This window comes from Doryrhamphus excisus, linkage group LG17, assembly GCF_037039965.1.
Source record: "Doryrhamphus excisus strain RoL-2023G ecotype Guam linkage group LG17, RoL_Dexc_Guam_v1.1, whole genome shotgun sequence".
In the NCBI taxonomy this organism is placed as follows: Eukaryota; Metazoa; Chordata; class Actinopteri; order Syngnathiformes; family Syngnathidae; genus Doryrhamphus; species Doryrhamphus excisus.
In genome coordinates, this window is record NC_136373.1 from 11,553,701 (window position 1) to 11,566,809 (window position 13,109).

General features: G+C 43.3%; 1 protein-coding gene across 3 annotated transcripts in view; it reads left to right on the forward strand.

Moving 5' to 3' along the window:
* Positions 1-13,109, forward strand: part of LOC131137599 (copine-5-like) — a 185,620-nt gene that overhangs the window by 108,596 nt on the left and 63,915 nt on the right. For all 3 annotated transcript variants that reach the window (XM_058085726.2, XM_058085727.2, XM_058085728.2), the window contains 4 exons: positions 220-261; positions 343-418; positions 5,818-5,871; positions 7,134-7,195. In XM_058085726.2, coding sequence (XP_057941709.2) covers positions 220-261; positions 343-418; positions 5,818-5,871; positions 7,134-7,195 — 234 coding nt within the window. The remainder of the gene's footprint in view (positions 1-219; positions 262-342; positions 419-5,817; positions 5,872-7,133; positions 7,196-13,109) is intronic.

Here is a 13,109-nt window from a genome sequence, read left to right on the forward strand (position 1 = left end):
GATATGATTTTTTTTTTATCACACTCGCTGTCATAAACAGGCTTTATGGACATTTATTAGTGTTTGACCATCATTTAAAAGTCAATTTTGCTGCATAGGGGACATTGAAGATTGCTTTAGAAACTTGCTGTTAATTACAACAGTTAATTTTCCTTCTTGTGCTAGACATGCCAATCCTGATAAAGTGTCCCCATTTGTGTGTGTTTTTTTTTTTTACAGGACAATCAAAGTGGAAGTGTATGACTGGGACAGAGACGGAAGGTGAGACACACACTCATACAAACACACAGCACACACACTGGATGGAAATGTAATTGACACATTTTCCTCACTCTCTCCCAGTCATGATTTCATTGGTGAATTCACCAGCAGCTACAAAGACCTGTGTCGGGGGCAAAGCCAATTAAACATCTTTGAGGTGAGTGGACACAGAAACAAACACAACCATCTGGTGCGGTAAAAAATTATTTGTAATCATAATAAAACAAATAATCATGAAAAATACAAAACATGTTTTGGTGTGCAGCTGCAGCAAACCAAACAACAAACAAATGACAAACGAAAGACAATGCCTCAACAAGGGGAGAAGTGCACACCTGAAAGAAACAACAGAATATTAGAGGCAGGTGCGTGTAACAACATAGTAAAGGCAGGAACAAACAGAAAGGAATAACAAAGGAAGTGGCTACAAAATAAGGGCATGGAAACAGGATCTAAGGCATAGGAAGGAAACTTACAGCAGGAGGAGCTCCTTTCACAGGCGGTATGTAATGTGCGTCGTCTGGCGCTGGACGTACTACCCCGTTCAGAAGAAAGGTCCCATACGTCGTTCACTGCTGGAACTGGAACCAGTGAAGGGAGGAGGGTCGTTTGGAGGAAGGTCCCGAGTTCCACCCGCTGTGTCTCCTAGACCGGAGCTACAGCTGCTACTTCCCTGTCCTTTAGAGCTGCAATGTGAACTTTGTATCTTAGGGGACACCCCAAGAAAAGAAAAAGGGAGGCAACGGAGAGTGTACTCAGAGCGGTTGGAGATTGTGTGCTGAGTACATCTCTTCCATTCTCCTCGCTAGTAAAAGTAATAACTGTTGTCTTCCTTATTCCGTTTCATTGTTTAAAAATGTTGAAGATGCTTAGACCTGCCAGTGTCAAAAGCAGTGGTAAGGTCCAGGAGGATGAGGATGGTGAGATGGCTAGAGTCGGAGGAGAGAAGAAGAAGATCATTAGTGATTTTAAGAAGAGCTGTTTCAGTGCTGTGTTTGGGGCGGAAACCGGACTGGAAGGATTCAAACAGGCTGTTAGAGTTGAGGTGAGTTTGAAGTTGAGCAGCTATGACATGTTCAAGGATTTTGGACAGAAATGGGAGGTTGGCTAAGGGACGGAAATTGGAGAGGTTATTGCACTCAAGACCAGACTTTTTGAGTGTGGGGGTGATTGCTGCCAGCTTGTTAGACTGAATGGAGCCAGAGAGTGGTGGGTAAGGGGACAGCGAGTGAGCAGAGGGGAGATTGAGGGAACTGTATATTTAGTCAATTTTGGACTGGAAGGAAGTTAGGTAATCATTACATTTGGTGGTGGTGAAGAATAAGGAGTCGTCATTGGGCTTTAGCAGTGTGTTGATGGTTGAAAAAGGAGATTTGGGATTGTTGGAACCAGATTTAATGAGATTGGAGTAGTATTGTGTCTGTAAAGTGGCAGTAAAGTGTCTATGTATTTCTGTAGGAAATCTGTATAAGCTTGGAGATGGACAGTTGGGCCAGATTTCACATTGTGGAGCACAGGTACCAGGGTGCAGTGTGGGAGAAGGAGACCATTTTTTTTGGGGGGGGGGGGGTTGTTTTAATAGCTGACAAGTTCAAAGGGGTCTTCAGACAGTGAGGGGAGGGGAGACAGGAAGTTTGGTGGTGAGAAGTGAAGGATAGACATGAGGGTTGATGGATTTGAGATTCCTAAAGGTTAGTTCATGTTACATAGATCAATTGTGATGGCCAGATGGTCTGATATGTGGAGGCTATGGCTGGTGAGTTTGTGGATTTTGATGCCGGCGGAGCAGACCAGATCCAGGATATGACCCCTAGTGTGGGTGGGGAAGTTAACTTGCTGAGTGATGCAGAAGCAGCTAAGAAGGTCCAGGAATTATGAGGCAGGTTTGGTGTTAATGTTGTCAAAGTGAAAATTTAAATCACGAGCCAGAAGAAGAGCTGAGATGGCACTTAATTGGGTAAAGAGTTCTGGGAAATCTGAGAGCAGAGAGGTTTATGACAGAGTTGGTTTATGACAACAGTAACAAGGGGGAAGGGACCGGACAGTTTGAAAGCAGTAATTCAAATGAGTGAATATTAGGGAAAGAAATCGGAGTGACTTTGATGTCCTTTTGATGAGTGCTGTACCCCTGATGGACGGGGGGTTTCAATATGGGTGAAACCAGGGTCTGATTCATGGAGAAGTAGTCGAGGGGTTTGTGCTAGCTTGTTGTCAAACAGAGGACGACCAGTTTATTTTCTGTGACATATTTGACGATAGCTTCAATCCCCAAACTCACATCTTGGAGTTGGCTGATGGGGAGAGGACCAGCAGCATCGCACTGAAGAGGGATGCAGGAAAGGTTCACTTGGTGGACAGATGAGGATGTGCCGTGGATGCGGACGGGGGTGTTGTCTGTCCCATCGCATTCGCAAGACATTTTTTCCATCAAGGCAGCGATCGCTCGAGGAGCAACTGTCATCTATAAACACATAGTAGTTCGGATTTTTTGACATGAAGTTGTATGACACCCTTATAAGCAGTGATATCCCTCAACAGCGACTCACTCCCCACTTGGTATCCTGAGCCCAGTTCTGGTGGGAATTGGGTGCTAAGGAAAGTAGTTTTAGCCCAGGGTCCCAGAACACAAGTTGGACGCCCTGTCCCGCATTCAAGCCGCTCCCACTGAACAGACCACCCAGGAATCAATCATCCCTAACTCCCACATCCTCAGGGGCCTCCAGTGGGATATTGAGAGGCAGGTCACAGAGTCCCTCCAGACGGTCCACCCTCCCCAAGGCATGCCCACCTCAACACCTGTTCGTCATTCCCAGACTCCGCTCCGACATGTTATACTGAGCTCACGGCTCCAAGCTGGCATGCCACCCTGGGATCAACCGCACCATCTTCCTCCTTTGCCAGGGCTTTTGGTGGCCCGCCCTCCGAGTGGACCCCAAGAGGTTTGTGGCCGCCTGTTTGGTCTACGCCTGGAACAAGGCCTCCCACCAGGCCCCCCCTGGGCTCTTCCACCCCCTGCCCATCCCGTCCTGGCCGTGGTCCCACATTGCTGAGGATTTTGTTACTGCCTCAAGCGGCAAGACCACCATCCTCACCATCGTAGACAAATTTTCCAAAATGGCCCAGTTCATCGCGCTCCCCAAGCTCCCCTCAGCCCTGGAGACCGCTCAGCTCATGGTCCGCCACGTTTTTTGCCTTCACGGCATTCCTTTGGAGGTGGTTTCTGACAGAGGGCCCCAGTTCTCGTCTGCAGTTTGGGGGGCCTTCTGCAAGTCCCTGAGGGTAGCCCCCTTCCTTACTTCCGACTACCAACCACAGAGCAACGGTCAGACCGAACGGACCAACCAGGACCTGGAGGCAGCCATCCGGTGCGTGTGCCACCAACAGGCCACCACATGGGCCTCCCATGGATCGAGTACACTCACAACTCTCTGATCTGTTCTGACACAGGCCTGTCCCCATTCCATGGCACCTACGGCTTCCACCAGCATTCCCCACCCTAGAACCAGACTCCACAGTCCCATCCGTGGCCGCCCACCCCCGCCGGGCAGGCTCGGCCTGGCGTGAGCGATTAAAGAACTTTTTACCTCTAAACCTGCATCTGCAGTCTTGCATTCTGTGGTCCACCACCTGGAACGTAACACAAATGTACATAACAATTGACAGGAGGGAGTGCCAAGTGATACAACAGCAACGAAAATAACGCCAAGCGATTTGTGAGGTCTGTTTTTTTTTTAATTAGGCATTTTTGTGATGCAAATGTATTGCTTTATTGCTGATGTATGCTTTTAACTCTTTACTTAACTGTCCCCAGAAACTAGCTGGAACTACTAAAATCCGACCAGAACTCACAAAGTGGGGAGTAATTATGATGATGTTTCGAAACTTGAAACTGTCGCAGAAGGGTACTGGTTGGCGTTCACTGATTACTATTCAGGTGCAATTTTTGCACATTTTTTGAAAGCCCAAAGTGACACTGTTTCTCATAGGTTGGCTGTTCCTGAACTCTGGACATATGCAGTTCAGACTGCAACAGGTGTCCACAATAGGTGTGACAACAAGCGGACAGGGCAAACTCCTTATGTGTCGACAGGGAAGGTGATTGATCTTTCTGAGATGAACATGCACAAATGCAACAAAAAGAAGCTTGACTCACAAACTGAAAAGGAGATTTTTGTGGGTTTTGACAGTAACCGTCCTGCATAAATTGTTTTTCATCCTGAAACTGGTAAAATACTAAAAAATTGGTTGGTAAAGGTCTTAATCAAATTTGTAAATGAGTGTCAAACCCAGACTGGTCGGAAGTGAAGTGTATATGCAACAACCTGAGGGTTTTGAAGTTAAAGTAGAGACGGGTGAAAAACTAGTTTGTGAACTTAAAAGGTCATTGTATGATCTTAAGTAGTCAGGATAAAATTGGAATAGAATGCTTCATGATTTCCTAATTGGTTCAGAACCCAGCTGACCATTGTGTTCATAGTAAAAAGACAACAGACAACAAATGAGAAGATAATTCGGATAATTTGAGTTGATGATCAACCTATCATAAACCCTTGAGATCATCATTGATTTCATCATTAATCATTGATCATTGATCGTCATTGATCTCAAGTGACAAACAGACTGTAAAAAATGTAAAAGAGATGTTGGGAGCTAAATTTTAAATGAACAACCTTGGGAAACTGACACATTTCTTGGGTGTTGATTTTGTTCAGAAAGAAGGTGAACTAAAAATGGGCCAAAAAAGATGCATCACAAAGATCTTCCAGCGATTTAAAATGACTGGCACTCATTGTCCCACTTAAATTTGTTTTCACAGTCTGTTGATCGAAAGAAGTACTGTGAAGTTGTTGGAAGTTTGCTTTATGTCATGATATGTACGAGACAAGATCTATGTTGGAAACTATAGGTAAACTAAACCGGTTGGTGAACGGTTGGTAGTGCGTTCAAAAGTAGGACAAATCGGAGCAGTATTGTTACAGTATTTTAATACACCTATTTACTGTAATATAATGATGGATTTCAATGGATTTCAATGTGTTTTAAAGACATTTCATTGAGTTTGCACTTTTTATGAAATGTTTTATGACAATTGCCCTGTGTTATATTATTTTAGGTATTTTTTAGGTATTTTCATTCGTACATTTCATGAAGGAAAGGTGCACTGAGGCAATTTTTTAATAATAATCCTTTCTGAATATTCCTAAATATTGAGATGTTGAGATGTAAATACAGAAGACTGACAGGTCATGTTGGAATATTTTGAGCTGTTACCCTACTTTACCATAATAAGAACCGTTATCTCTCCTAATTTGTTTTTCTATGCTTATCACAGTGATACACAGTGTACTTTTTGTGTATGCCTCCATTATATGTAGCTGCATAATGGTGAATTTGTCACTATGCGATTCCCAGTGCTATCTCTTCATACAGCTATCGGATGAGGTGTGTGCTCCATTAACCTTAGCTTCATGGAATAAGACAGCAATGATGTTTTTATTGCTCGCTTGGGGCAGCATACAATTATGTGATCATGTTCACATTCTGCCTCTGTCATAGGTGGTGAATGCCAAGAAGAAATTAAAGAAAAAGAGATACATCAACTCTGGAACAGTAAGTCTTGTGTTTTGAGATTAATCTCACAGAAAGTTTTCAATGAATGGATTTCACACAGCAGCACTTCTAAACTAAATGCTTGTATTCCATCCCCAATATCAGAATTGACAAGGCAGACAATAATATGCAACCTTTGGCTGAATGTTGTGGCTAAACGTTGTAATAATCCATAATGACTCTCATGTCAGGGGCCAAGTGTGTGATGAAGAAAATTGATATATCCATCAGTGCACATATGCCACGCTCCAGATTGTGATGATGAAATTAAACATTGTCCATGCATCACACTTTCTACATGGATGAGGCATTCTAGGGGTGGTTTGCACAGAGGTCAGCTGTTAATGGGATAATGCACATTGATGGCTTTCGCTCCCTTTGAAGGGGAACTGCAATTCTTTTGTAATTTTACCCATCACTCCCAATCCTGATGTGAAACATGAACACATATTATTCTCCCTTTTCTGTGTTTTCTAGTGTGAAAACACAAGTTCATATGAGCTAGCTAACAATGAATGTCATGGGTAGTGCCTTTTTTGATGCTAAAGCGCTCACAAAATAACGTTCTATTTACATAACAGACTTCTATATTAACAAAGCTACAGCGATATTGTTATTGTAGCAGCCAACGTGAGAAACTACTGTATACTTATCTGGCCAACTAACATGATGCTTTGGTGGCCGCCCGTCTCAGCCTCACTCACAGACCAAAGAGTGGATAGCTAGCTCTTCATGTTACTACAAAGACTCGAGCACATACTCGTTTGCCGTCAGTATTTTTTCCGAGGACTGGAGCACACGTCTTGTGCTGGAAGACACAGCCATCCCAAGGAGAGTGTTGTCGCTGTATTTGTGCTGCTGTTGTTGACAGTAGTAGCTTAAGCTCTATGAGCAATGTGAAAACAATGCAACTCAGAAAGAAGTTTTGGTAGTGTTTAAAATCATAAAAATTCAGCAAGACACTGCAAGTAAGTATTACATGTTATCATCAGTATACTTGTTAATGTGTGATCAAAACTTATTTGAAACGATAAAATGTTAGAGGGCTTTGTTGTCGAAATAGGTACGTCCCAATAATGTACATTGTTAGCTCATTCTAAGTTGTCTCCGCTTGTTTAAAATGCCCAGAAGAGGGAAAGAAATGTGTGTTCATGATTCACATAAGGATTGTGATTGATGGGAACAATTCCTCCAAAAGTGCAGTTCCCCTTTAATGACCAAACATACATCTGTTGAGACTCTCTGTTTTGTCCTCCCATCAGGTGTCCTTGTTGTCATTCAATGTGGAGTCTGAGCACACATTCCTGGATTACATTAAAGGAGGGTGAGTTCTCTGTGTCATCTTGTAATTGTTATAGTTATACAGTACATAGTAGTTGTGCTGTTATTTCATGGGTCAGTATACTATGTATACTTGTATGTATGTATAAGTCTATGTATACTTGTAAGTATACTTAAATCCATTGCAAAATATCACTTTTATGGTAAAATATATCATTATAAATATGTTTGTTGAGTTTGTGAAGCGAAATGTAAAATTTGGTGGCGAATGATGAGAGAAATGAAACAATAGAGACATTATTCAGTTATACAGGTATTGGTACACACCAATGAAATTAGATTGACATCTTACCACAGGTGCAAATGTAGGGATATTTACAGCAAGGTGCATGTGGAAATAGTTACAATTGTGGTAATATTCAAAGATACCAAATGATTTCATGTAGGAGATCAATAATTTTGGCTATGGCAGTTCATAGTCAACCTGCTGCGACGTCTGTTCCAAGGAGTGTGTGTTAGTGGATGTCTGATGCACGAGTGGCAAGAGAATGATGAGAGCTACTCCACCTTTTTAAAATATGTTTTGGATGAGAAGATGAACTTTTACCTACATGAGTAAGCACCTTTCCTAAGACTTGCACGATAAACCATGCCCTTTGATTACGGATATGATGGATGGATGTGAACACACTGCAGTCGCAGTAGCTTCGGATACATAACTACATATCGGATACATGCTGCTTTTTGCATCATCAGTTTAATTTGGTCTCGTCTGGAGTGCTATCCGATGTCAGGTACGTAGGTTTGGGGATTGAATCTCAAGCATCAGTGGGACATGTACAAGACATGAACCGTGATAGTAAACAGAATTACAACCATACAGTTGCAGTAATTGCATTCTCACTGCTTGACTTCATTATTACTGTAATAATAGCATACCAATAGCATAAAGACATCATGGATAAGACGATGGATTGTGTAGAGAAGCACCCATGTGCTGTGAGTGTGTATATGGAGGTGTGTATTTCTGTTGGTGTGCATATACATATAAATGTGTGCATATGTGTGAATGTGTAATTGTCACTGAGAATGTACAAAAAGGAGAGGGACTGCCTCCTACCACCCAGTAAACCCCGCACTGCGTAGCAAGGCCGAGCTCCCACCACCAGAGAACCACCGGCCCCACGGGGACTGGCAAAGCCAAAGACCACCCTTGTCTTACCCTTTACCCCTCTACAAGTGGTTTCCCAATTCTCCTTAAACCGAAGGGTAAGGGGTAAGTGCTAAGAGCTAAACACCCTTTCATAGCAAGTCTGCTCGGGGACCCCCCTTGAAAGGAAAGGGAAGGCGGAGTTACTTGCTGAGAAGATTGAAGTGGAGAGGCCAAAAGAAACATAAAATTCTAAGTAATTAAACATAATAATTGAGAGTAAAGTCATTCATGTTTTATTATACAGTCAACAAGTTGCTACTCCACGTAAATATTCCCCATGTATTGAATTGTTCCTCGTCGCTAGTTATACCTAGCCGGCTCACACCGATATAACTTCACTGTAATAGCTCTTTTCTGCGACTGGTTTTATTGCTACTGGGGTTCACCTGTCTTTCCTCTTCCCGACCTCAGCCAGTCTAAACGTTGTAGGATGTATTCAAGTTTCTCAGTCAACAGTGAGCACATTAGTTAGTGCCGTGACTAATGCATTGACATTGAGTTCAAAATCGGTCATGTCATCTCTAATGGAGTAATCCAGTCAATTCAAAAGCATTACTTTGGGACCCATAATGTGTTTCACATCTCCTCCACAGTACTGTGTTGCAGAAACACTTTTCCTCAATCTTTGCCCTGCATTTCATAAATGTGGGATGTTCTCCAGTGTGTTCCTCCTTGGAGACAAACCTGTCCACAGCTCCACTACAATGAAATGATAAAAGACAGACCAAATCGTAATTAAGGCCAGACAACCAGTTACACATGGACATGTTTCTTAGTGCCCTGGTTTTAGCTGTCCTAGATCTGTCTTATTTGTCTCTCTCCAGGACACTCACAAAATACATACACACCTTGAATAACAGTGATTTATCCCTGCACCCCTCTGGTCCAATTTGCCCCACAAAGTTTTAACAAATCTGGAGTCAATTTTTAAAAAGTCAAATCCATACTCATACATGCATACTCAATGTTCTAGCTTTATAGTTGAATTGAAAGTCTAGATTATATTACAGGTCATTGGTATCCTTTAGAATGGTGCAGTATGTAGTTTCCGGTCAACTTTACTGTTAAATATCTAACTGCAAAAATATAAAATCTAAATACTTGATGTTTTTCATTAAAACACAACCGCTTCGTCTGTTGCCACTTTCTAATCCAACAGATAACCATTCAATAATTAAAAATAAAAGAAACTAAGGTAAACACATGCTATTCTATATTTTTCTACCATCATTGAAATTAGCCAAATTACCAATTATTACTCTCTTTATTATCAAATCAGCATGTAAACATTTTGCACATTTTGCACAGAGCATGATGCTTCGCTAAGTGCTTTAAAGACTACAAATCAAAACCCTCATGAGCTTTTAAAACATTGCATTAAAGACTGTCTTTGTCACGGTCGGTCTCGAGAGCTTTACGGTTCGACCCCAGGATGCAGAGAACAGGACCAAGTGCAGGTAAATAATATTTATTCTGTGCAATAATAGCAACAGAAGAACAAAGCAACTCAGGGATTGACTGACGACGATAATGATCCAACAAAGGGAGAAGCGCACACCTGAACTAAATAGAGGACAAATTAGGGACAGGTGTGGGTGACCACGGCAACGAAGGCAGAGGAGGCAAAACAGGAAGTCCAATACAAAACCAGAGTGTTGAAAAGGGAAACCAAAGCCCAGACAGGGAACATAGACAAACTGTCACGCACGAACCCACACAGAGCGTACACCCCCCTCAAGGACTGATCCTAGACGTCCACAACAATTCTCAGTCCAAGAGGGATGGGTGGTGGGGGGACCGGAGGTGGGTCGCCGACGGAACCCTTCTGAGGGCCGGCCGAGGCGGCAGGCCCGGCAGAGCCAGCAAGACCCCTCCACGTGATGGAGGGAATGGTTGGGTCGGTAAACACCCTCCGGGGGGCGCCCTCGACCAAGCACGAGGTAGGCATCCTCAGGGGCGCGCCCTGGGTGTAGAACCTGGGCTCCGGCAGAAAGTCTAGAAGCAGCGGGCGCCCGGCCCTGACGCGGAGACGGCGAAGAAGCAGGCATCCGGCCCTGACGCGGAGACGGCGAAGAAGCAGGTGTCGGCCATGCCAGAGCCTCTCCATCTGCTCCAGCAAGCCCTGCTCCTCGTCTTGCAGGTGGAGTGGGCTGTGCCTCCTCACTCCCCCAGCAGGTGGCGCCATCCTTCCTTTCCATTGGCGGGCTGGGCTGTGCTTCCAGCATAGCCCAGCAGGTAGCCCCCCCTCTCGAAGGTGGATCCCAGACGCCGTTATCAGAGGGAGCCGAAACCTGTGCTGTGGCGTGACACGGCGAGGCGGAAGAGGGCGGCCACACCTCTTGGCGACGTGCCGTGCGTTGGCGACGCCGCCGTGTCGGAGGGTGTGCAGCGGGTACTGGGTACACCGAAGCCATGGGCACTGACGTGCAGTCCGGCCCCCATACAATTGTCTCCAGCTCCTCCGGCGTGTACATCGCACACGATGTGCAAACCAAAGCCCAGACAGGGAACATAGACAAACTGTCACGCACGAACCCACACAGGGCGTGACAGTCTTGTCTTTGTTGCTGAAGACGGAATGCAAAATGTTAAAAACCCACTAGTTTCTCTGCTTAGTTTTATGCTGGTGTTGAAGGAAAGTGAATAATAACTTTTATGTCAAACATACCATATAAAATAAATTCATTTTATTTCAAGGAATCATGCAGGGAAGAAAATCCCTTGCCACATCGCGGTTAGAATGTAATGACGTCTCTTTATCACTTTATCACATCTTACCGCAGAGTTGATTTTAGTTCAATTTCCAAACAAAAGCTGTGAATGCGCTGCTCATTGTGGTTGTCAGCCGTCAGCCACAGTGTTGGCACCTCAGTGTCGCCGCTGTGTCATATGACAGTTCTTAGTTAATGCCATGATTTGGGTTACACTTGCCATCATTGCATGAGAATGAACAAAATAACTCCAACTGCTGGACATTGGTGTCATGGCAAAGGGACATGGCGAACGGCATGAAAGCGAAGGATGGAAGATGGCGAATGGACTGTTGATACTAGGGCTAAGGTACTGTATCTATCTGCTGTAACTGTTGGGGAAAGCTGGCATCATTGCTGAAGAGCCACTGAACAACAAGACTGCCATGTAGTATAGCCATGTATACATACAGTAATGCACCCAGGAACTATTAAAGTTAATGGTTCAAGCAGTAGGAATAAGCATTTTGTTGTGTTTTTTGGGCTCTCCTTTCGCTGCAGCTATGAGTGTGAGTTCATGTTCAAAATGTTTGATCCTGCATTCAACACCTCAGACTCCCATTCTTCGGTGCTTAAACCATATGTTTTAGCATGCACCTCATAATACGGTGCGCCTTATGTATGTTGTAAGTACAGAAATAGACCCCAGGTGCGCCTTATGGTGAGGAAAATACATGAGTATTCTTAAAAGTGCTTTGTTTTTCAATGAACATTTACAATACAGCTCAGTTTCTTCACTTTCAAAAACCACGCAGTTTGTCAGGAACTAAAATGGTTAAATTCCACTTTGTCTGTATCAGAGTCCATATGTGACATTGTTTTTTCATAAGCTTTTTAAAAATACAAATCATTGAACATTTCTTCCTATATAGAGAGTCAATGTTCAATAATATTCTTTTACTGGTTATTAATAGTCCTTGGAGAAATGTGTGGTAATCAATAAGTCATTCACCAAAATGTAAAATTATAAAAAACAAAACAAAACATGGAGACAGACATTTATGACCCTGAAACGAATCAGAATCAAGAATTGGTAGGAACCGGAATTGAAACGAGGAATCGGAATCGGAATCGCTCAAATTCAAATGATGCCCAACCCTAATTATGACATTAAATAACAACCTTTGTAGTCACCTTCACATTCTCATTATTCTTTGTTTACACCAGGGGTGCTCACTCTTTTTCAGCATGCGAGCTACTTTTAAAATGACCGAGTCACAATGATCTACCCACAACAAAAATGCAAAACATCTATTTATTTTCAAATGTATTGAGGATTATTTGTACGTACAATGTATGTTGATGTACCTTACATAACCAAATGAGCCAATATTGCAAAACACACATAATTAACCATGAACATTTTTTGTAATTACCTGAGTTTACTTTGATGACTTGCACTGAATTGAATCAGCCAGGGATGCATAGTCCGGACAGTAGCTGCTGATAGCCAGGTTAGCCAGGCAAACGCACTTCGAAAAAGACATTGTGAAAAAAAAAGTCCACCTCCCATTCCGTATGGAAGTTATATGTTTTTGCCTTTTTACTTGGTCCAGCTACTTCACTCATTTTAGTGACCATAAACTTTAGCGAGGGCTTAAAATCTGACGCTATTCGCCGACTAGCTTAGCACTTTGCATCGTTGTTTACGCATGAGCGGTGACCTAAAGGTCAAAATTCACTTGTCATCTGATTGGTTGTCCTGTATGTCAATCAAGTAACAGGGATGGATGATAGGCTGACATTGTAAGTTCTGCTGCACTTAGAGACGTTGTTTGATTTGATTGGTCACCCAAAGGGCAACATTCAGTTGTCATCTGAATGGCTGCCCTGTATATCAATCAAGTGACGGCATTGATGCTAGGATGATATTTTTTTAATGTCACGCCGCGATCGACCAGCGATCGACCAGCGATCGACCAGTACCACCTCCGCGATCAACCGGTAGATCGCGATCGACTTAATGAGCACCCCTGGTTTACACCATATTGCTA